The 25090-nt window shown below is 37.9% G+C and overlaps 1 protein-coding gene across 8 annotated transcripts in view; it reads left to right on the top strand.

The window, feature by feature from the left end:
- Positions 1-23602, top strand: part of Amph (amphiphysin) — a 211739-nt gene extending 188137 nt beyond the window's left edge. For 4 of the 8 annotated variants that reach the window (XM_076864063.2, XM_076864057.2, XM_076864048.2 and 1 more), the window contains 4 exons: positions 13194-13397; positions 15636-15896; positions 18403-18504; positions 23495-23602. In XM_076864063.2, the coding sequence (XP_076720178.1) occupies positions 13194-13397; positions 15636-15896; positions 18403-18504; positions 23495-23602 (675 nt within the window). Of the gene's footprint in view, positions 1-13193; positions 13398-15629; positions 15905-18383; positions 18505-23494 lie in introns of all 8 variants that reach the window. The other 4 variants (XM_076864053.2, XM_076864061.2, XM_076864067.2 and 1 more) reach the window with 3 other exon arrangements.
- Positions 23603-25090: the final 1488 nt, after the last annotated feature.

The raw sequence follows: 25090 nt of genomic DNA, 5'->3' as shown, positions 1-25090 counted from the left end.
AGAGACTTCTTCTTTTGTTAGATGTGTGGTATTTAGTTGTAAAAACAAAAACCCACACCTCGTCCCTAGCATTAATTAATAGGCGGCTGTGGTTGTCATCCCTCAGGACTGGGTTGATGTGACCTTTGGAGGTAATCCTTTTTGCTGCTGAAATGTCACCACACAGTTATTAGTTCAGCTCTTGACAGAATGCATTTCATCTGAGGTGAAGTTTGTGGTGGCTTTGTTAAAAGAGAGAGAGAGAGAGAGAGAGAGAGAGAGAGAGAGAGAGAGAGAGAGAGGAGAAAAGAAAAAAAGTATCAAGTCTAACATCAAGTGCAATTTATAGAACAGGAAATTTTAGTAGTGGTTCCCAAAGAAACCTGAGGTTTTTAAGAAAAGTTTAATTACTATATTTCTGTTTTGTTTTGTTGTTTTATTTCCCACATATTGTCTTTGTTTTTTTCTTAGAAAATCAAATTTTACCAATATGTCTACAGGATACATTTTAAAATCAACGCTCTTACTTTACTTCTTCTAGAAGTTTCTATGTTATGTGAGTAATGAAAACAAACTTCAGAAAACAATGGATTTCAGTATTTATTTCAGTATGTACATCAGAGAATTAAGTTAAAACGCAGATAAATATATGTATAGAATCAATTCGTAATATATAATTTAGTCATAGTTGACCATTTACCATTTCTTTTCAAGGAATAAAATTTTAATTGCATTTTGCCGCAGTATGGCTGGGCACAAAATCACGAGCCACTCACAGCCTTGGAGATTCAAACAGCAATTCTTTATTCCCGAACTTACACCCGCAACCTACACGCACGTTCTGGGGAAATCCACACTCTCCACCAAGCTCTGAATCCCAAATACTCTCTGAATCCCTTGAGAACTCAAAGGGAACTCAAGGCGCCTGAGGCAGCAAGATACGCCCTATTCCCAGCAGGAATCACCTTAAACCTGGAACCGCCCTAAACCTGAATGCCCTAAACCCGATCCGCCCTAAACCCTGATCCACCCTAAGCCCAGATCCATCCTGGTCCTTGAGCAAGGTCACCTTTCATGCAAAGTCACTGCAAATGACCTGGGTCCACAATGGAGAGTCCTTCCTCTAAGCAACATGGGGTAGGCTGACAAAGAAATTGCCATGCGTCATTCCTACTTGGCAATGGCTCTCAGCAGCATTTTCTTTAAGGGAGGCCCCTTCTATTTTTCTCTAAATTCCTGTCAGCTGATGTGAAGTAGACCATTGCCCTTTTTTTGGCTATTATTTTAAAAGAAATAATGTGCTGCAATTAAATTTAAGTTTATCACAACTTAACATGTAAAAGAAGAAAAATTGAAGTAAAGATGTTTTTAGAATAGTTGGAGAATCATGGGGATGATGAAACGTTATTGACCCAATTATTTGAGTACCTACTTTTGGTTTTGCTGTGGTTTGTTTTTTAAAAATTTTAACATATGTATGGTGACTCATCAAGACAAATTACTCCAATAATGAATATACCAGAGTTGCCAGAGTATATATCCTCTGAACTCCCTTGCTAGGAATATTTCTGTCTGCTTGAATAGAATGCCTGTGTTCATTTCTCTTTCCCTCAGTTGAGAGGGATATTTGAATCTTCCTAGTTATAGGCTCAGTTCTAGCCCTGGGGAACACAGTGATGCAGGAAACAGACATGGATCCTGCATACTGCTTTCCAAACTTGGGGTGGAGATTGACATTACACAGAGCTCAGGGACTCCTTCTGCAGCAGTCATGTAAATGGGGAACAGTATTTGAGTTTTTCTCCATGTGCAGAGTAAGCATGAGAGCTGGGGTTTCCACTGTGCCTCAAGATGTGATCTCCCAATATGTCAGAGAAGATACCAAAGACTAGATGAAGCCAGGGAACTTGATTAACTGTCTGTCCTTTGTTGACACAGAATCACTCAACTCTAAGTGTTCAAATTAAAGTATGCATGCTTTAAATTAAAATTTCATGATATACACATGTATGTGTATGTGTGTCTTTTATTTTTTAAAAAGAGAGCCTTGGAGATAGACATAGCTTTTTACCTGTCTCAGAAAATAATTATAGAAATGGTTAGTTTCTGAGTTTGATTATATTTCCATTAGCATCTAATTACATTTTCAGCATTCCTCAGGCCAAACAGGAGGCTTTATTTTTGTCTTCTTCCACAGTACCCAGCACAGAGCAGGGTGTGTGACACATGCCAAGCAAATTCTCAATTGTTATTTTGCTGTTTGGTTAACACTGTTGTTTAGGAGTCTTGAAAAGTTCTATAGTTTGGTCTCTTTAAATGAAAATATATGTTCATTTTCTCTTTCTTTCCCTCTTTCATTCCTCCCTCCCTCCCTCCCTCTTTCTCTTCCTCCCTCCCTCTTTCTCTTCCTCCTTCCCTCTCTCTCTTCCTCCCTCCCTCCCTCTTTCTCCTCCCTCCCTCTCTCTCTCTTCCTCCCCCCACTCTCTCTTTCTTTCCTCCCTTCCTCCCTCCTTCCCTCCCCTCCCCTCCCCTCCCCTCCCCTCCCCTCCCTTTCCTTCCTTCCCCATTGAGATACTTTGGGTTTTTCTATTTGGGAAAAGAAAGGCACCTGTCATCAAAAGCAGTGCTAATTTTCTTTTTCTTCTTCACAGTATCTTTGTGGTATCTAAACCCCAATTGTCTCAGATGTAAAAATGGAGTTAGTGATAATTGTTATTTGCAATTAAGCTACAAAACTTAAAAATTTTCCTATGAGGGCTTAGAAATAATATGTCTCATTAGTTTAGCATCTGGCACATCAAGTACCTCGATCAATTACATTTTGATGATATTATCATGATCATCCTCGTGAAAAGTTGATGAGAAGCAAATCAACAAAATCAGGCAAAACACATGCTTGGGAAGGAGACGGCAACCTTGGGATAATGACAATGCTTTTCCAGTTTTGCCTCTTTTTCACATATGATAAGGGACCTTATATCTCTGTCTCCTGCATCATAGATTTTTTTTTGGTTCCTAAAGAATCTGTGTCCTAACCACATTGTTCTTCTTAAGAGGACTCTGTCTCTTCTGAAGTCCTTCACTCTGAGTCCTTTGGTAGGGGATTTCCTGGCCTTCTTTGCCAGGGCACAGTGAGTATTCAGAGACCTGGGATGCCGCCTCAGCTGTGCCCTCCTTTGAGGTGGTTTTAGATGGAGGACAAAAGGCAGATGATCTCCAGGTACATCCAATTTCAAGTGTCTGGGCCTTGATCTTTTCTAGGAAGAGATGAAGGTATCCAAGAATAAAATGAAGGTAATGAGACTGAGGCCAACATCACACATCTCAGAGCAGGTTGGCCTGGGTTTGTTATTTATTCCATCTCCAGAATAAGGAGTTATTGTTACTGGATACGTGGCTGGTACCGTTTTTAACCACCTAGCAGCAGCTAAGTAGCACACACAGATATCCATCTTCTCTGCCTTCTGAGATTTGATATTTCAAAGGCCTTCTTGAATAGGCCCAAGTGAGAATTCTCTAATGTTATTTGTTCAGTGTTATCGTAATTATATGTGAATGGGAACATCAAGATTCAGATTGTTCTTGCACAATGGGAGAGCCGTGTGTGTGTGTGTGTGTGTGTGTGTGTGTGTAGTTTTGAGAATTGAAACCATGGGCATGTTACCACTGAGTCACTGGGCTTTTTTATTTTTTATTTTGAGACAAGAATAGACTCGAACTTGTGATCTTCCTGCCTGAGCTTTCCTAGTCATTGAGATTACAGGTATGCACCCCCATGCCTGGCTGCCTAGTGATTTTTAATTGTTACTTTTAGCATATTCTTTTTATTGATGTAAAATTCATATAACACAAAATAAATTACTTAAAAGTGAATGGTATAGTGGCATTTGGTACATTCATAATGTTCTACAACTATCTAGTTCCAAAACATTCTCATGACCCCAGGTTAAAATCCCATACCCATTGTGTTAATCAGCTTTTCATTGCAGTGACAACACTACCTGACATGAGCAACTTAAATGAGGAAAGATTTATTGTACCTCACAGTTTCAAAAGTTTCATGGTCCGAGCTGGCTTCATTGCTTTGGGTCTGAGGTGAGGCAGAACATTGGGGTGGAAGGGCATGGCAGGGGAAGGCTGCTCTCCTCATGGCATCTAATAGTGGGGGGGGGGGCTAGTAACCCCCTTCCTCTAACCATGCCCCACCTGCCTACAGTTTCCACCTCCCCACAGTAGTCCATTCCCATTATGCATCTGTCAAATGGATTAATCCACTAATGAGCCCTCATTATTTAATAACTTCCCCAAAGCCCCACCTCTGGATATTGCTGCTCTGGGGACAAAGTCTTCAACACACGGAACTTTTGGGGCACATTCCAGCACAGCCTAGCACCTGTTTAGCACTTACTCCCATTGTTTCTTCCCTCAGTCCTTGGTACCTACCAGTGGCCCTTGGTAGCTGTATGGATTTATCTGTTTTGGATTTTTCATATAAATGGAATCATACAATATATGATTGATTATATGTCTTCTTTGACATATCCTTTTTGTCACATACTAAATCTAGTGCTTTAACTCAATATCTTTAATATGACTTCAGTAGTAATCGACCTCAGGATAAAAAACTCAATCTCTTTCTTAGTTCATATTGGCCTCATTTCATAACACTCCACTGAAACCATTCCTGGCCATCAGTACCACTAGGTAGTCTGTAGACTACCATTCAAATGCTAAGAAAGACTACTCTGTTTACATACTAAAGTCCTAAACCCCAATATCAAGCCCAGTTCCACCCCATATGTGGAGTTAGAATTTAGACCTGGAAGAGTCTCACTGCTGTGTTCTACTGGTTCAGCTCTCACTCTATGGGTGACAGTGCAGAGATTTCATAGATAACATGAATGTAACCCCAAGATCAATGTGTGCTTATACCCTTCTTGCCCTTTCTTATTCTGTTCATCCCCTCAAAACCTCCAGAGTCAAAGGCCCTTTGCTACTTGGACCACTCTTTATTAGTCTTCCATGGGCATGAGCAGGAACCATAAGCATAATCAGGAAAAAGTGCTTGATTTGAAATCAGATATCTCTTCCTTTTCCCTGGAAAATTGCCTTCGGTTCCAACATTGAGTGTGAAGCAGCTCAAATGCTACCTTTGAGAAGTCTTGTGTACTGAGTGAAAGATAGTATGACCAAACTACCAAGAGAGGTTAACTTTTAGTAAAACCTAGGAGGAGGCAGTTTGATCAGTGACAGCCACTACTTTACATATTATGCAAAGTTGATGTAGTTAGGCAGGGTAAAATGTTTATTTTGAAGCAAAGATATTTTAAAAAACAATTCCAAGGATAGAGGCATAGCTCAGTGGTACACCATTTGCTTAATGGCATGCATGAGACCCTGGCTTTGATGTTCAACACTACAAAAAAGTTTTTTTAAAATCAAGTTAAACAATCTCTCTAGCAAACTATTGGCAAGTTCCATAGAAACTGTCCATTGTGGCTGCTCCAGAAACCACTATTTTCACATCTCCCCATCTCTGAGCAAGCATAATACTTACCTTTGTTTCAAAAGACTCAACCACTCCTGTTTGCTTCGTAGATAAATCATGAATACTAAATACTGATATGGGTAATTATTGGATATTCTGCCATGTCTTCAAAGGCCAAATTAACAAAAATGAAATAATTATCTTTGGTACCTCTGCAGAAGACCTTAATTTTTCAAGGAAGTTGTATAGCTAATTCCAACAGATGTTGCCTTGGCAACCTGCTGCCAGCCATTTGGTTGCACCAGAACCCAGCAGCTAAGACTTTGTGATAGGGCTGCAGGCAAGCCTAGGAAAGCAGATGAAAAAGATGATTGAGATCAAAGTTAGGGAGGGTAACTCTTATTAAATTCCTTTAATAAAAAGTGCATAAATGTGTCAAATAAAATGTACAGTACCAGATACTACCTTTGAAAGGAATGCCATTGGGGCTATCATTGCAAGGGAGAATTTGCCTTTATTGTCTGACTGGGGCAAAATTTTGACTTAGTATGTTTTCTTCATAATTTGTATGAAGAGGAGTACTAGCCACCAGCCTGTGTCTTTTTATAGGATTCTTCTCTCTGGGACTATAGCTACCTCTTGAGTGTTTCTTTAAAATGGATCCTGAAGAAAATTTTGTCTTTTCATAAAAATACCAGGATCTTTAGACAAGTCAAGAGCTTGAGTTAGATCTAGAGTTAGGAGTGGGCAGTGAAAGGCAATAGTAGCCTGTGGCTGGGATTCTCACCATGTTTATCTCCGTTTGCTATCTTCTTGAGTTTACACAGTCAGGTCCAAAGGGACTTTCTCCAGTTCTACTACCAGGTAGCGGAAGAGACAGAACTAAAAGGCCAGCTTCTTCTCCTATGTTACTTCTACTCCATCATAGTTCCTTATTTGCATATGATAAACATTCAGCCATCTGGACCTTCTAGCTTGGGATACTGCTAAGCTCTAACTCATGAACATATTATAAATATCTAAGTGTTCAATTTCTAACTCTTCTGAGTTGCACTACAATGGATGAATCCAGCCAATGAGCAGTTGACACCCCCACCACCACCACCATCACCATTTCTTATGCTTTCTAAATAGTGAAATTTGTAGGACAGTTGTCCAAAACAAGATAAAGAGAAGTTCTATCCAACTAATACCTTATTGGCATTTTTTTATTGTGTAATTTGCCCTGTTGAAAAAGGGATTTGATGACATAGTTTCTTAGGTTTCCCAATAGTACATGAATTTTTAAAAAATGCATCTTACTTTAAAGAGTGGCATTTCAAGAATGTGGGTGATTGCATCAGCTGTGTGTAAGGATGCACTCATATTCTTCATCAAATGCAGCTTGTTTGGAGATGTCAGTAGGAACCAGAGGGTACAAGGAGGTGCTCCAGATCTCAGGATTACAGTATAACTGCTGAATTTTAGGAGCATATTGTCTTCTCGATGCAGATCAGTGTGGAAAAACACAGAACACAGATGTTCTAATCCTGCCTTACTGACTAGGTGAATTACTTAAACTCTGTTAGTTAATTTGTCTAGAAAATGGGATTACCTTTAATGGAGTGTTAGAGAACAATATGCAATGAATGTGAACCCTCTGAGTTGGAACCTGGAAAACTATAGATTCACAGTAAATGTCAGTTTTCCCCACAGGGAATGCACATCTAGAAACTGACAAGCAGAAGCCCTCTGTGCATCAGAATTATTATTCTTTACACTTGGGACAAATTGGTAAGCCTGGAATTTAGTGTTTTTTTTTTTTTTTCAGCCAGGGATCTCACAAAGAGAAATGTCAGGAAGATGCTATACATTAACTTAATTGTCTTGTAGCCATCAAAGAGTATATTATTTAGCTAAAAATTGAAATATACACATCTTATTTTCTTTACTTATCATTGATGTAATTTACTCAGGAATATTTTAAAGAACATGAAATACATTGTAGGAGGGCATAAATTGAGGATACTATGAGAAAACTGAAAACACTAAAAAAAGTACAAAAAATTAAATTAACTTTTATCAGGACTCCCCCCCCAATACACACACTTTAATGCAAAGCATATGGCTCCTTGAATTATAATAATGAGACTGAAATAGAGAAATATGTGGCAGTGTAATCCATCCCCACCCTAGGTACAAGGCAACTGGAAACTACCTCCCCTACCCCCAGATTATACCACTGCCCTTCTAAAGCATCAAGGCCTTGGGGCCTGCTCTTGTTCCCATGCTACTACATCCTTTGGCACCTATATTTGGAAGATTCAAATCAGGTGGTTATGTATAAAGACTTGATGAATCTCTCTCCAGCTCCTGATCTTCAGTATTCGAGCTGAAGTTTTCCTAGTTGAAGGAATTATTGCATGTAGATGATACAAAATCACCATAAAAAGGCAAAATGAGGAGAGAATACTGTTTTTTATTTAATTGGAAGCTAAAAAACAAAGTTACAAACATCTTGATTGGAAATAAAAAAAAAAAGTGCTACCAAAAAAAAAACACAATGAGATAGACCTCATATTCTCACTTCTCAACACCAATCAAAAGTTGTAGCAACGTATAGGTTTTGAGTTAAGAAAAAATAACATTGTAGTAATCTACTCCAAGTGAGTAGTGGGTCATGTATGAAAACATCAGAAAGACAGCAGTTAAGGGTCTGTGGATGCTCCATAAAATTTTTCAAAAACATTTTATGAAGATATATTGCAATTGGCTGAAAGATGAATCCAATCAATTTTATGGATAAGTTGAAGACATGGTAAAACAAATGTAGCAACCTGTCAAATGAAGATTCTTGATGGTGAGTACTTGAAGGTTTGCTATACGATTCTTTTGATTTCATATGTTTGAAATTTTCACAATAAAATATTTGGGTAAACCTAAAAACTATTTCCATGGAGACACATAAATAAATAAAGATGGCAGTGTATTTAAATCATTTAAATGTGTAGGCTGTACAATTATTTGTTTACAAACTGAAGAGCTCTTTCTCAGTTTGTCATTTATAATACTTAAAAACTGGCAGTCAACTGGTATTTAATGGTAGAAGAACTGTTAAACAAATGGTTAAATAAAAAATTAATAAAAGGACTGTTTAGCCATTGGTATAATTTTTCTAAGAAACACGATCTGTGGGGGCTGGGGTTGTGGCTCAGTGGTAGAGTGCTTGCCTAGCATGCACTTGGCACTAGGTTCGATCCTCAGCACCACATAAATGTAAAATAAAGATATTGTGTCCACCTAAAACTAAAAAATAAATATATAAAAAACACGATCTGTGTTACCTAATAAAGAATTTAGCCCCTGTACAATTACAACATGAATAAAAATACATAGAATATATCATGAGTTATTTCTTTTTATTATGTTTAAATCCCTGATATCCATTTTTTTAAAAAAAATGGGAAATATGCCTATTCTCAGTTAAAATAATCTACCTTATAAATAAATATGGAATTTCATACTTAGTTGAGGGAATATCTTCAGTTGTCCTCATCTAGAACAGTAACATTGGCAAGCTGCTTTTTAGGTATTGTTCAGAGATAATGCTGCCAACTAAACAATGAATGAATGAATAGATGACATCAACCTTGGCAATCACAAATTCTCCTACAGCCTGTGACTACTCTTACATGTTTTGGGGTCTCCGTCCTTGTGGTTTAGCTTTCAGAGTGCCATCTCATGGAAGGACTGGGAGTTTCTGTCACCCAATTCGGATTGCCTACTTTGCAGGTTTGACACCTAGGCTGTTGTTGTACTGTATCCATCATTCCACTTCCAGAGTATTTTGCTAACACAGTTATTGGTATTGAAAGGACCTTGGCATGAATGGCATAGTCATATTGCTTTCCTCCAAGTCAGAAGATAAGAAAACAGGGAGGTCCATATGGTATAGTATAGTGAAAACCACAGCTTACTCTCCCCAATAATTCTGTGCTGGTAGATGTGACTTCTGTGGGATGCATATCCAAGTCAGCAGTAGTTCTGATGCCTGTGCCTCATAGACCTCATGGATATGGTAAACCACATGTATCCAAGGTCAGGGAGAACTTTTTCAGTCTCTCTTTGCATTAGATATTTTTAGCCATAAATATAGTTAGCCAATAGATAGTACAGTGTTAGCAGAAGATAGGATGATGGTGTTTTAAGATTTGAAGTGAAGAGAAAAATTGGATAGTATTGACTATCAGAGTCTTGAGATACTTAGAGTAGTTTCAGTCCTCTGGTCTTCCTAGGTAATATTTTTTTAGAAGAGAAAATAGCAGTCATTTATCTCTGAGGTTTCCTAGCAGATGTAACATCTACTGTAGCAAGCAGGGTGTAGAAAATGTTTTTCTTTTCTAAATCTAAAAATAGTCAAAATGTGAGATGAATAAAAAGAATAAAAGAAGGTTAACTGTGGGACCGAAAACCCTTCCATTCTTTACTTATCTGGAGCTAACACCTAATTTTAGCAAGGGTGGGGAGGGGTCTTACTTTGCTTTGTTTTAATGTTGTTGTCAGTAAATATACATTGGAAATATTGAGAGGAGAGAAAAAACTGTGGGACAGATTCCAGACAGAAAGGGAAGATTATCAACCCAATCTCAGAAATAGAAAGCTATGGGGAAGTACAGAGAGTGAAAAATCCTTCTGTTTATGTAATGTTTTTAAACCCTGTAAAATCAAAGCAGTACTAAACAGCATCTAGACAAATGGAAACTCATTACTAATGGACTCAGAAAGAAATGTGGGAGGGTTAATTTCTCTTTCCTTTTTCAAATAGGTTTTTCAATTTATTTGGCTATTCCTCTTTAGAGTCAAAGTGCCAGTTTCCTTAGCACCTTGTATTTGACAGCATTTATTTCAATATTTTAATGATTTTCATTTGTTACTATTCTTATACACAATTCTGTATATACATTTTATCTCTCTATCTACCTATTTATCTATCTATCTATCTATCTATCTATCTATTACAAAGTCAATTGTTGAGGTGCTTCTTTTAGCTTTGAGAACACAGGAACAGTCAGACAGAGCCCTTGGCCTCCATCTGCTGGTGGTTGGAGTCAAAGCAACTATGCCATTAGGACTAAAGCATGTGTAGCCAACAAGCCCTGTTTAAATTATTCAGCAAAAGAAGGATGATAACATGTATATCTTGCAACATAAAATCTGATTCAAATTGGTAGATATATAGAGAATAGAGATCAATTATGAACTAGTGATTGGCATTATATGAAATGTGTTAAAAAATTTATCTTTTTGGCAGCACATCAAGTCACAGAAAAATATCCACTTAAACAGAGGTATGGTTAATTCAGGGGACAGAGAAATCTAATTACTAATAATATGTGCTTGGCATTTATGTATAGTTGGGGGTGTCCTATGAAATAACATAATTTCTGCTTTTTGATCTACAGTAATGTGTCTTTATGTGTTGGTGTGTGTACGTGTGTGTAGTGGTACATACACTCTGTTTATCCATACAGTTTGTATGTATTTAGAGTCCATCTAGTTCAAAGCTATTGAAACCACTGGGATTCTCATAGGTGATAGATGGAAAACATAAATAACTCAGAAGTGTGAACATACTACTTTAGCCTTTAAGTTTATTGTCTACACATTGTCTTTTTGAAGGGTTTCCAATGTGGAAGAAACTTTGGTAGGTCTCTAATGTTCTGGTGAAAGTCTGCTGATTTCTCTCAAAATAAAGCTGTGAGTAATTGGACACAGTGGCACATGCCTGTAATCCCAACAACTCAGGAGGAAGGTTTGAGGCCAGCCCTCTCAATTTAGTGAGACCCTGTCTTAAGAAAAAAAAAAATTAAAGGATTTGGGGGTGTAACTCAGTGGTAGAGTGCACCTGGGTATTCCATTCCCAATACCACACACATACACAAGCAATTGTTCATTGTTTTGGGGGGAATTAGGATGCACTCCTAATTTATGATCTGATTATTACTCTTTTGACAACAACAATAATAACATCCATAAAAAGATGGATGGTTCTGTAAAACAAGAGATGTAATTCTCTTAAATTTTTAAATGTGAATTTTCAGTCATTCACCAAAATATGAATCCCCAAATAGTTATTAACCTACTCCAATAATTATCAGCATTAATGACTCAATTTAAATAATTATCTCTTACAATTCACATAAAATAATTACTTTTCTGAACTCATGTATTTTAATAACAGGGTAGAAAAATAACGAAATGAAGGCTATGTTCTGGCAAGTAACTATATTTTGGGTCACTGCTCACTTTGTATGAAAGCCAAATTCTCATAATAGGAGATTTTTATATGAGAGAGAAAAGAAAATTTCTGAGAATATGAGTGGCACTTCATTATGTAACAAAGAGCACAGCTATTCACATTTTTTCATAAATGTAAAACTATATTGTAGAAAAGGTATTCGGTAACAAGTTATTTTTATTATTAAATTTATTGTAAGTTTGAGGCAGAAAAAAGGGGTTCCCCCACCCCCCGGAAGTGATTTAACTTCTGGAAGATTCTCCACAAAGATTTGAAAATTTGTACTGAAATGAAGTTTTCTAAAACTCTGATATTGCCTGATGAGGATGCTTTTGGAAAGTGCATTATAACAGGTTGGCTGTGTGGCTTATATCCCTCATTTTCTATCTGATACCCACACAGAGTGTACTCCATGCCATTCCAGTGTTCAGAGGTTTCCAAGATTAGAGCTTTCCTGACTTGATCAAATGAAATAGGTAGAACTTATTCAGTAAAGGCAAGGAATAGCTGGTGCTAATCACATCTCCGAAAAAGATCAATGTTTGAAATCTGTATCCTGGGTATATTATATGAGATCAATCTAATATCCTTCCTCGGTATTTCTGATTTGAACCCCTCAAATCAGGTCTGCCAAGTGGATGTTATCAGAATCTTATTAAAGAGTTATACTCCAAACAAATTTGTTCAAAATTAAAACTTTTGATTACACTTCCTTTATTTTATTATTGCAAGTTTTTAATACTCCTTAAAACTTTTTTCTATTTTGATTCTTCCAGTAAAGACCCCAAATATGATTTTGATGTTTTTCTGGCCCACATACAACTCTACAGAGGTTTGGATTATTTTAACATATATTTGATTACAAAAATTATTTTTCCATCATAGTCAGGAGATCTATTTGAGAAACCCTCCCTTTTTTTCCCTGAGAATGATTTAACTTTGGAAACTTTCCCCCCAAAATTTGAAAATTTGTACTAAAATGCAATTTAAAAAAAAAATTGTAATGTTGCATGATGAGGCTGCTTTGCTATGTGACTTTCCTCTATGACCCAGATATTGGGACTTATGACTTGGATGACCCTCCCTCATTCAGTAACCTCTGCTTTCAGTCAAGAAAAATGGAAATAGCTTGTGAAGGGGAGGCCATGCACACCTTAAAAGCAGTGTCTCAGGAATGACCTGTCACTTCCATTTAAACTCCATTTGCTACACCTTACTGCAGGGAAAGCTGAGCAATGTCAAATTGATGGGGACTCAGGAAGAAGACAGCTTTGATGATCTGATATCAGACTGTACTGCACCAAAATCCTGGGATTTGTACATTACACACAGCAAGCTTTGAAATTTCATGAGCTTCAACAGAGGGGAGAAAAGAGGTAGGGAAAGTTTGAGGCCTAGTGGGAAGCCCAAGAAGACTCAGACATGCCCTATTTTGTTTCTGCCTTACAGATCCCTGGAACAGACGCGGATATGGCTGCAGGAACCATCTTACCAGCCGAGGGGACCCTGGTAGAGGAAGCAGAGGCAGAGAAGGTAGCTCTTCCTGCTGAAGAGGGAGGAAGTCTAGAGGAGGCCAAAACTGATACTGAAACCACAGAGGTTACAGACAAGGACAGGCCTCAACCAACAGAGACAGAAGCAGCAGTGCCTCAGGTCAGTATCCTCAAGAAAGATCCTATGGGCAGACAGTGCTGGCTGGAGAGCTCCATCTGGGGGTTAATGGTGATAATGCTTTGCACATGGAATGGGTTTGTAGCCATCTTGTAAGTTACCATTCCATCAAAACAGTACATATCCTTTAATTCTCAGAAAGAATGGTCCTAGCATCCACTTGATATCTGCCGGTTCCACACGGGTCCCTAGTGCCTATCGCTGATGGGGCCTAACCATAGGACGATGAAAAATAAATGATACATGCATACCCATACGTACAGTAGCACGATTCACAATAGCCAAACTATGAAACCAGGCTAGATATCCATCAATGGATGAATGGATAAAGAAAATGTGGTATTTATACACAATGGAGTTTTATTCAGCCACAAAAAGAAATAAAATTATGCACTTACAGGAAAATGGATGGAACTAGAGACCATCATGTTAAATGAAATAAGCCAAACTCAGAAGGTCAAGGATCTTATGTTTTCTCCCATATGGGAAGCTAGAGAGGAAAAAGAAAAAGAAAGGTAGGGGAGGGCAGTGATCTCAGGAAAATCAAAAGGAGATCAGTAGAGGAAAGGAACCATGGGGTGGGAGGCAGGGAGGAAGGGGGTTAGTGTTGGGGAATGATATTGGCCAAATTATATTGTTGTTATGTGCATGTATGAACATGTAACAACAAATCCCATCAGTATGTACACCTAAAATGCACTAATAAAAATATGGGAAAAAAAGAAAGGAGAAAAGGAAACTGGAATAAAGTGATAGAAGAAAGGAATGGAGCATAGATAATAAAGAAAATGAAAATGGTGGCCCAGTAGGGTGGTGCACACCTGTAATTCCAGCAGCTCAGGAGGCTGGGACAGGAGGATCACAAGTTCAAAACCAGCCTCAGCAAAAGTGAAGTGTTAAGCAACTCAGTGAGACCCTATCTTTAAATAAAATACAAAATAGAGCTTGGGATGTGGCTCAGTGGATGAGTGTCCCTGACTTCAATCCCTGGTACCAAAAAAAAAAAAAAAAAAAAAGAAAAAGAAAGGAAGGAAGGAAGGAAGAAAGAAAGAAAAATGCTGGGAAGACCAGACCAGAGAACAGAATAGAACAATAGTCTGTTTTAAGGAGTAAGTAAATGCCCATAAAGGGCTTAGCCCAGTGTCATGCACATAGTGAAAAATCAATATCACTAGTGAAATTGTCACTGGAGTCCCAGGTCAGGGGCTTACATCTGGGGGTCCCAACAGGCTAGAATTGTTTCCACACTCTCATCAGGAATAATATAAAAAAGAAAAATTAGTTCATTGCAATTTGGCCAAACTGGGAAGATAGCTATTCTGTCTTGCCTGCTGCTTCCCAGAAGCATTGAGATTAAATAGGGAAGAACAAAACAGGGAGGGCAAAGATAGACATTGGTATATTTAGTCAGGCTCCTGGACCAGAGGCGTGTTATCATTCTGGTTCTTTGGGTCCTATTGACATCCTCCTGGTACTAGGGACCCAGGCTTTAGGGGACAGTTTCTGTTCTACTTCCTGTTTCATTTGATGATTACCTGTAGGAAGCTAAGATGGTGAAATCATTCATAGGTTAGCAGGATAATGGCTAGACTCCTTCTTTTTCAACTATAAAGGAGCAGCTGTTATACAGGGAAGCCAACTGTTACAAAATTATATTAGTATTGTTACTCTTTTGTGCTTATGAAGAGTGCCTCAGAATCACCAGCACGCTTCTTTTACCAAGGGCCTATCCATAGGTTCCATGTTCAAATGTGGGCTGTTAAATACATACATGGATTTGGAGCTAGCCCCAATCCATCAGTGCTACAGAGCAGCACATAAAGTCAACACAGCACAGCTCCTGTGATTGGGACAGCAATGGACTGCTGCAAAAGTGAAATCAGCCAGCATGGAATCCTTCCTGGCATTTCCTGCTCAGGGTTATTCCCTGACCCCACATGATACACCTTCTTCCCCTTCAGTCTCCATCCCTCCTCCCAATTCCACGGACTTACCAAGCTGTGTGACTGCTCAAGGATCAAAGCATGAATCCCACTGAGGGTTTAGTACTTAGAAGAGACAGAAAGGAAGCCAAGGTACAAGACAGAGGCCCAAAGTTCAAAAGCCTTCTGGGCTGAGGGAACAGCAGGTGGATAGTGGGGCAGGGAAGTATAAGTGACTGCATTTATTGTTATTCAGGCTCTGCTTGACACCACTGCCTGCTTCTTCCCCCAGGAGAAGGTCATCCCTTCTGTTGTCATTGAGCCCGCCTCCAACAACGAAGGGGAAGGAGAACATGAAATGACCCTGGCTGCAGAGACTAAGGAGGCCACTGAGGATGTGGCTCCTCTGGGCCCCACCAGTGAGACGCCAGAGCTGGCCATGGAACAGAAGCCCCCGGAGGACTCTCAAGCCCTGCCTCCCACACCAGCTGGTGCTGCTGATCAATTTGCATCTGCAGGGGAGGCCTCTCCGGAAGTGCCTCCTGGCTTTCTCTACAAGGTCTTCCTGTTGTAACCTCATGGTCATTTGTCCTTTCTTTGCCTCAACCCTTCTTCAATCTCAACAAACTTTTGGTGTTTTGATATGTTACCTGTACTTTTTTCAGTAATATTGTTTTTTCTCCAAACTGCTTTCCTTCACCTCAACTCACCTTGGAAAATGGCTGTTCTATGCTGCAGAAAAAGCAAAAACTACAGTAATACTTTCCATATTTTAGCAAAGAATAATAAATGAGAAGTTCACTACAGGGCACTCCCCGTAGATGATAAAGGGGTTAATTTCCCCCAGCCTGACTGTCCAGCGTGGCTCAGACCAGTTCCTCCATGTCACCTGTTTACCAAGGTGCTCCCCAAAGGGATCATCAGGGCCAGAAGCAAGAAGCACTAGTGCATAACAGTAGGGAGCAATAAATATTCTCAAATGAATGAAGATATTAATAGGTTTCTGTGAAAAAGAAGAAATGGGAGCCTGCATTAATGGGAAGAAGGTTCTTCCCAGAGAGGCTACTTATAGTCTTCATAAACTCCATGGTCCTCAACCTGCAAAATGAGCAGTTGCTTAAAAACCCTGGCATAAGCCAAGTGTTAAAGGCAGATAAGGCTCTCTAATAGAACCTGGTTAGGAACTTTTAATTCTGTAAGTTGGTTTTATATTTCAAAATACAGCTTTTTTTTTTTGCCTTTAAAGAGTATTAAATTTGCATGTATTCATGGGGTAGCATTAAATAGTGGAATGTTCTCCTTTAGAAGGTAATGGCTGCCTTGCTACCTCAAGTGGGTGTGGTATGGGTATTCTATATTTATAAATATATGAATATGGAGAATTCTGCAGGTTAGGGGGCTGTGTCTAGCTGTGTTGTGTTTTAACTAGAGCACAAGAAGGCAAGAAAGTCATGTGCCAGGCAAGGCCAAGATAGGCAGAGCCATCCTTGGCTTCCTTGCCGACTGGTATAACGTAGACACTTTATTTAACCCCTCTCTAAGCATCAGTTTTGTGATCAGAGGAGTTAATTTTGTGTATAGAATTTCTAGCTCTTTTATTTTATGATTCTTTAAAATATATGTTTTAAAAGCATGTTATTTAATCTCATGGATAAGTTTTAGGAGAGGGACATGAGAGAAATTAAATTGCCAGGACTGTATAGTCATTCAAGCTGGGAGATGGGGTAATGGATGTTCATTACGTTGTTCTTTCTTTTTTCTTTTTCTTTCTTTTTTTTTTTTTTTTTGTACTGAGGGTTGAACTCAAGGACACTTAACTACTGAGCCACATTCCCAGTCCCACTTTTTAAATTTTTTTTTATTCTGGGGTTTTAGTAAGTTGCTGAGGCTGGCTTTGAACTTGTGATCCTCCTGCTTCTGTCTCCCAAACTGCGGGGATTATAGGCATGCACCACCATGCCCAGCTTTTTTGCTTTTTTTCTATAATATGATTTTATTTTATTTATTTTTTGGCTTTCATTTTATTTTATTTTTATTTTTTAATTATTTCATTTATTTATTTTGCATTACAATAATATGATTTTAAAGAGACATTTTTTGAAGGGATAAAGGAAAACAGGTTGTCATGGTAGGGCAGAAAAATGATCAATATTATTTAAAAAGAAATTGATCAGAGTGTTTAATTAAATAAAAATTCCTATATAATATGCAAGTGATAGTTTTTAGTTATTTGACAGAAGCCAGAGTTAGAGGAACTTTCAGCAGAGCATTTTTAGTTCAAGTTAAACAACAAAATATAATAAAGCATCAGTGATTATAATATGAAAGTCTTTAAAAAAGAGATGATGAGTTAAAAAGTAAATAATAGAATATTCTTAGCTATTTCAGGGGCATTACATTACTAAATATACATTGCAAATGGCCTCATAGAAGTTCATATAAGTCAGTAAGAATCAAGGGTATTAAGTAAACAACAATAGTATTTCCTTTTTGTCTTTAGAGGTCTTCTTTTTCCTTGGAGTGTGTGTTAGTCTCTTTTCTATTACTATCATGAAATACCCAGGACTGGATACTTTATGAAGAAAAGAGATTTATGTAGCTCACAGTTCTGGAGGTTCAAGAGCATGACTCCTGCTCTGGGAAGGGTGCCCTCAGCTGTATCACATGGCAGATGGTATTGTGGGAAGTAGGAGGAAATCACATGATGAGACAGGAAACCAGAGCATGGGAAAGGACTAGTTTTATTCTTTTATAATAACCCTCTTACAAAACTAACAAGGGTCCTATGAGAATTACATTAATCCCTTTTGAAGGAGTTGCCCTAATGACCTCCTGCTAGATTCCACCTCTTAAAAGTTCCCTTCCCTCTCATACCACCACACTGGGGACCAACCCTCCAGCACATGAACCTTTGGGGGACACCTCACATCAAACCCTGTCTGTATCTTCATCTTTTTATCCCATTGAAGAATGCTTCTAGGCGTGCCTGCTTATCATCTGACTAAGAAACCATGCTTTTACATCTCTTCTTTCTAAAATTAATCAGTTCTTTAAATCTTTTGCAGGTGGAAACACTACATGATTTTGAGGCAGCAAATTCAGATGAACTTACCCTACAAAGGGGTGACGTGGTGCTGGTGGTCCCCTCGGATTCAGAAGCTGACCAGGTAAAAGGTTGGAAGATGCTTCCGGCCACCTTGTTTTTTCCTGAGGGACAGTAGGACACAGTGACTTCCTAAAAACACTTCTGTTCTCTAAGATGCTGCAGTCCAATTCTGAAAAGGGCTTAGGGCTTTGGACCGCAGCACACCATTAGCTTCTTTTTAAGGACACCCTTCCTGGTTCTTTTGCATGATTTCATTTGTATGCAATTAAATGACCTTTTCTTATTCTATGACCATTCCTAGGGATGTCATGATAGCATTCTTCAAGAAATACAGATTTGCTTGTAAATCCTCTTCAAAATCCCCTTCAACCCCGAGGGCTGAAGGTTAACTGGGAAAGAACAGGGGAGAACTTTCTGGGGAGATGGAAATGCTAGGTATTGTGATGGGGTGTGGGTATGTTTGTCAAAATTAGTTGAACTGTACCCTCACAACTCTGCATTATTGTAATGTTTAAATTATACCCCGCCTTAAAAGAAATCCCATTACAGAACAAACAGCGACCTCCAAAACCTTCCTAGTAGACTGGTCTGATACTAAGGTGCTGGGAACTCCCGTTTTATTCCTGTTCATGATTTGTGGACTCTTGAAAGAGGTATATCCATGGGTCTCTGAACATGTTTTTCTGGAGCAAAGATCTATGACTTCCATTCTACTTCTAAAGAGATAAGAGAGTCCTTGCCATAAAAAAAAGTAAAGTTGACTACCACAGGTTTTGAAATTAAGATTTATACAGCTCCAACCTTTTGTTCTTTCTTTTGGTGATGACACCTGCCTCCAACATAAATCAGGGGCTGGTCAAGCACCCAGAGTCTCTGCCACAATAAGATTAGAATTTAACAAAAATAATGAAAGCCCCCAATGCTTAAAATTTTTTAAATGCACTTCTAAATATTTCATGGGTCACAGAAATAATAGTGTAAATTAAAAAAATGATAATTATCATTGATTCTTAGTTTTAAGCCTAAGAATATGAAAGAGGGTCAAGTTGAACAGAAAGCATATAGAAGGAAGGAAAAAAATAAAAATAATTTCACAAATGAATGCAATAAAACAAAACATAAAACACAGTTCATTTAGCCAAAAGTTGGCTCCTTGAAAGGATTAACACTGTTATTATTAAAATCTTAAAAAGACTTTTCCATAAAAAGTAACAAAGCATAATTATTAATATAGGCAAAACATCAACCATTGCAAAAACATTAAAGATTCCATTATATAGATTTATATTTGTTTTACATTCACCATAAATTAACCTTTTTAAATTTTTATTATTTATTTATTTAGATATTAGGAATTGAACTCAGAGCCTCATGCATGCTAGGCAAGCACTCTACCACTGAACTACATCCCATCCCTATAAATTAATTTTTAAAGAAATAAAATTTTTAAAAACCCATCTTTTCTATTTACCAACATGTTTTCTAGTTCTAGTGTTCTTCATTCCCTATGATAAATTGAGTTTTTACTTATTTTCATTTCCTTTCTGGTCGAAAAACTTCCTTTACAATTCTCAAAGTACTGATCTGCTGGCAACAAATCTTGTCAGCTTCTGTTTATCTGGAATTGTCTTCATTTGTGTTCATTTTTAAAGATAGTTTCATAAGGGGAAGAATTCTGATTTGACTTTTTTTCTTTTAAGTCTTCTAATTGTTGTTTCATTGTTTTACAGTCTTTCTTATTTATAATTAGAAATCAGAAGTGATTTGTTTAATATTATTTTTCAATGTACAGTGTAACTTCCATGACACATTTCTCTGTGTGTTTGGTTTGCACTGGTTTGACTATACTGTGGTTAGGTGGTGTTTTTGTGTATGATTTCATACGTGGGGCTCACTGAGCTTTTTAGACTTGCAACTTGATTTTTTCCATTATATTTGGAAAACTTTCAGCTATTATTTCTTTTAATTTTTTTCAGTCTCATTCTTTTTTTTTCTGGATTTCCAATTATTCTATGTCCATGTTCTTCATGTCTAAGATTCTGGTTTTGTTGTTGTTTTTTTGCAGTGGGAAGGGATTGATATATATTTTCTATGGTAGTCACGTTACATGATTTCTGTTATCTGTCTTCTAGTACCATGACTCTTTCTTTGCTGCTTTGAATTTGTTGTTAAGCTAACCCAGTGACTTTTCTGTTTCAGATATTATGCTTATACAGTTCAAACATTTCTTTGTTGTTCTTTTCTATAATTTCCATTTCTTTGCCAAGATTTCCCATCTGTTTTCTTGTTATCACTGTCTTTCAATTTAGGTTCTTGACAATATTTATAATAACTGCTTTAAATTGCTTACTGATAATTTCAAATGATTAATACCTACCACTTCAGGGCGTATTTACATTGATTGCCTTTTATCTTTAGAGCCATCTTTTTTGTTTTTTCCTTCTGTGTAATAATATTTATATTAATACTGATCATAGAGGTAGATAATCTCCAATGACTATATTCTGTTTATTTTTGTTCTAGCAGGTATTTAAATCACTGCATAATTACCTTTAATTTGTGGAAGTTGGTTTTATACTGTTAAGGTTGGGTGCCTTTAGTTAGCATTGATTCTTAGTCCTGGGACATTTTATGTCTAAGTCCTGGATTCCTGGGATTTCAATAGAAAATCCATAGGCCTTATTAATACTTTTAATTTGCTGGAATGCAAACTCCAAACCCCATGCACTCTCCATTTGCAATGCCTAAATCTCTACTCGATTTTTCAGCCGAGTTCTGCTATTGTTTTCCTCCATGGTTCTTGGAGTACGCCTTATGCAGGCAAGCTTGGGGGTCAGCCAAGGATTTCAAGAAGTGCCTCTGCATAATTGGGGACCCCACCATGGCTCCCTTCTTTTCAATCTATCTGCCTATAAATGTACAATTTCTCCAGCAGCCCTAAACTCTTTCTTTCGAATGCCCTATGTCACATGGACTGAGGACAGGATCAGCTTAGGTCTCACCTGCTGCACTCCTTGAAGAGTTGTGCCCTTGATTAATGCCTACCTCATTATATGTACACTTGTAGTGTTTTTTTTTTGGGGGGGTGGGGGTACCAGGGATTGAACTTATGGACATTCAACCACTGAACCACATTTCCAGCCCTATTTTGTATTTTATTTAGAAACAGGGTCTCACTGAGTTGCTTAGTGCCTCACTTTTGCTGAGGTTGGCTTTGAACTTTCGATCATACCACCCCAGCCTCCTGAGCTGCTGGGATTACAGATGTGCAGCACTGTGCCTACCTGTGTAGACTTGTATTTTATGTTACATATTTTATAACAAATATATAGATAGATTTATATATATAGATACACACATATATACATGTGCATGTAGAGAGAGTTATTCTAGTATTTCTAATTATTCTTTGCAGAATCATTTATCTAATAGAAATTATTCTCCCATTATCAGAATGGGAAATCCTTGTCTACCACATCTTTTAAGCAGTTAAGGAAATTAATAAGGAAAATCTAATAAATAAGGAAAAATCTAATTTTTCTTAACTAAGATTTGGGATTAGCTAATATTCTTCAGTTTGAGATTTAAGTTTTATTTCAGAATATATATGTTGGAATATATCTTGATTATGGGTTTTTGGAAGTGTTTGGCTTTTTTTTTTTTTTCTTTATTGAACCAATTTTAAAATGCTTGACTCTATTTGGCCCCCATTAGATTTTTTACTAACTATAAATAAAGGCAAATATAGACAATTGTGTGGGGGGAAATGACCTTTTATATTGCATACTAGAGGTTTAGAAAATATTTAGTTACCATCTTTTACTTTAAGGAGGACTTTGTCCTTCACATATACGGCACCATAATTTTAAAGAGGCACTTTTCCTCATCAGCAAGAATATTATCAGTTATTTTATTGGGTCATTTTTTTTCTCAGTATTTTTTCTTTTTTTCTGCCTTCAAAAATTGGCCTATCTAAGTGCTTATATTTCTTGTCTATATGGCAGCATCAATTTATAGTCTCAGATGATATCAAAAGGGAATGTATTCAGCTTCTTTATTTAATTTTTGAGACCTCATTTTATCTGATGTACTTGAACTGTGCTGGGGATTGGTTCAGATTAAATCTGGCCATCTTTCATCCTAAGTGGGATCTTTTCCTGCGCTGGTTAACATAATAAAGACAGTCATTTCCCACTAGTCTCACTTCATTCAGTCTCAGTCTGCATGCTTCCAACTCCACTGTGTCCAGCGGGGCTCTGCTTACCTGCTGAAGGCCAAAGGCAGACAGTGGCCTCTGCTTCTCGGTTTTAAGTATACTCTCCCATTTTGTAAGCCAACCATGGATGGGTTCTTGAACCTTTCTATGGTTTAAAGTTTTTATTTTGATAATGGTTTTCCTCCTATATGACAGAAAAATGTTAATTTATAAAGGATATATGAATATCTCCAATATGAATATAACAATATTAAAGTGCTTTGTAGTTTATATAAACTTGAAATATCAGGCATTAATAGCAGCAGCAGCAGCAACAACAACAACAACAAAATCAGGCAGTACATATGTAACTTTTAGTCTATGTTATGTGCTGGATAGAGTGTTTATTGGGCTCATATGATGTTTATATGGGCTTATATGGAGCAGAGACTCTTCCTGAAAACTAGTGACTCAGGGTGAAATACAAACTTTCTGTAGCCTTCCCCAGGAGTCCTTTTAAGTCTCAGTACACTGGGACCCAAATATTCCTTGAACACCATGTATTCTTTATTCTCATGCTATGATCTAGATGACGTCAATTCACTATGCCATCATACAAAACTAGAATGTTAATTCAATTAACCCTATAGAGTAAATAAATAATTTCAAATGTTCATTCTTTTTCTTTCACTCCTGAATTATTTGCTTTCCCACTGGTCATATCCCACCACTTCACATGTACCATGACATCAGGGCAGAACCACAACACTAATTCAGCAAATCACATATTAGTCCTTGGAAGTACACATGCTTCTGGTAGTTAATGAAACCCTGAAAGGCTGTCCTTGTCTTGCAGGACGCAGGCTGGCTGGTGGGAGTGAAGGAGTCAGACTGGCTGCAGTACAGAGACCTGGCCACCTACAAAGGCCTCTTTCCAGAGAACTTCACTCGACGCCTGGAGTAGGGCTGCGAGTATTGCCGAAAGAGCTCAATGACTGGGTTTTTAAACCTTCGCAAAATCCCAAGGAGTTCACTTTTGCTATTACACTCTTAACGATTTCCAGACTGACGCCAGACAAAGCTGGGCAAGACCTTCGGTAGAGCATGTGTGCAAAAGGTGTAAGAGGAAAACAAATGCGAATTAAGGAAAAAACCCTCACTCAGTTCCCACGTGGTCGATTACAGGTTTGTTTGTGCTTTGTCCCAACTGTGGACACTGTTGTACTTGATTCCCCTCCCACCAATTCTAAAGTAGCTTTCTCCAGACCAGACCTTAATTTCTCTGCACCAAGTGTACGGTATCCAGTGGCTGCCCTGCAGAAGATGTGATGAATTGTCCTGTAGTACAAGATTATCTTATTCTCTCCCTTTCAAGTTTACTGTGTTTAAAACTAAACTGCTGCAAATGTTCTCAATGGTCTTTTTCAGCACACCTACATATACATATATATACAGACACACAGTCACATGAGCTAGTTCCCATGACTGCTGGATCTATGTGTATGCAGAAGGCTACATATGCATAGTTGCTTTCTTTCCTTTCCTTTGTAGCTCTTTGCCTTTCGAGTGTCATTGATACATGCATTGCTCTTATTCTGTCTGGCATTACAGTTGCAGTTTTGCCTCAGGGCAAAACCAGCCATCCCATTGCCAAAACAGTCAACAGTATCTGTGTTTGTCATGTGCAGTTTTCAAGATGAAATGACAAATAGCACGTCCAAGCTGCTGCCCCTCTGGAGAAAGCAGGGCCCGATTACACAGCTGTCCAGCTGCTGTGGCTAGAGCAAGGTTAGTCCAGGACGAGCAGCTAAGTGGTCTTCACTTCTGCCTTTACCAGAATGGCTAGACGAGGGGCATATTAATCCATCCCTCCCCAAAGAACCCATTTAAAATAGCTCCTATATATTCCCACATCTTTATATTTATGCAATTCATCTTCACAGATTGTCCTAAAAGAAAATAGGTGATGTATGCTGTATCCACAAATCATCTGTAATAATTATGTTTTCCATGCTGTGTCATTCCAAATAAACCTTTGGTAATCTCTAACAATTACCCTAATTCCTTTTTATGAGTCTTTTTTTAAAAAACAAACAATCAACCAACAAACAAAAAACCCAAAATCCTTTTTCCAGTTGGACACACTACTTGAAACAATTTATATTGGAGTTGTTATTTGTGCAGAATTATGCTTGTTCCTCCTGGGTTGTGCTCCATAGCTCCTTGTCTCTTCCCCTCCCCCTTCATTCCAGTCATTGCTGGTCATTCAGTGTTCCCTGATAATCAGCAATTACTAGAGCACAAATAACAGCTAAGGAGGGAGACACCTTAAAGGTGCTGGCTGTGGAACCCCAGTCTGTGAATCACTGACAATCTTACAACTTTCATAATCAGCAATTTCTTTCCATGCCAGCCTCATTTTTTTTGGTCACTTTTCTTTCTGGCATGTTTA

The sequence above is a fragment of the Callospermophilus lateralis genome, chromosome 1 (assembly GCF_048772815.1).
Source record: "Callospermophilus lateralis isolate mCalLat2 chromosome 1, mCalLat2.hap1, whole genome shotgun sequence".
Lineage (NCBI taxonomy): Eukaryota > Metazoa > Chordata > Mammalia > Rodentia > Sciuridae > Callospermophilus > Callospermophilus lateralis.
This window is presented reverse-complemented; position numbering and strand designations above follow the sequence as displayed.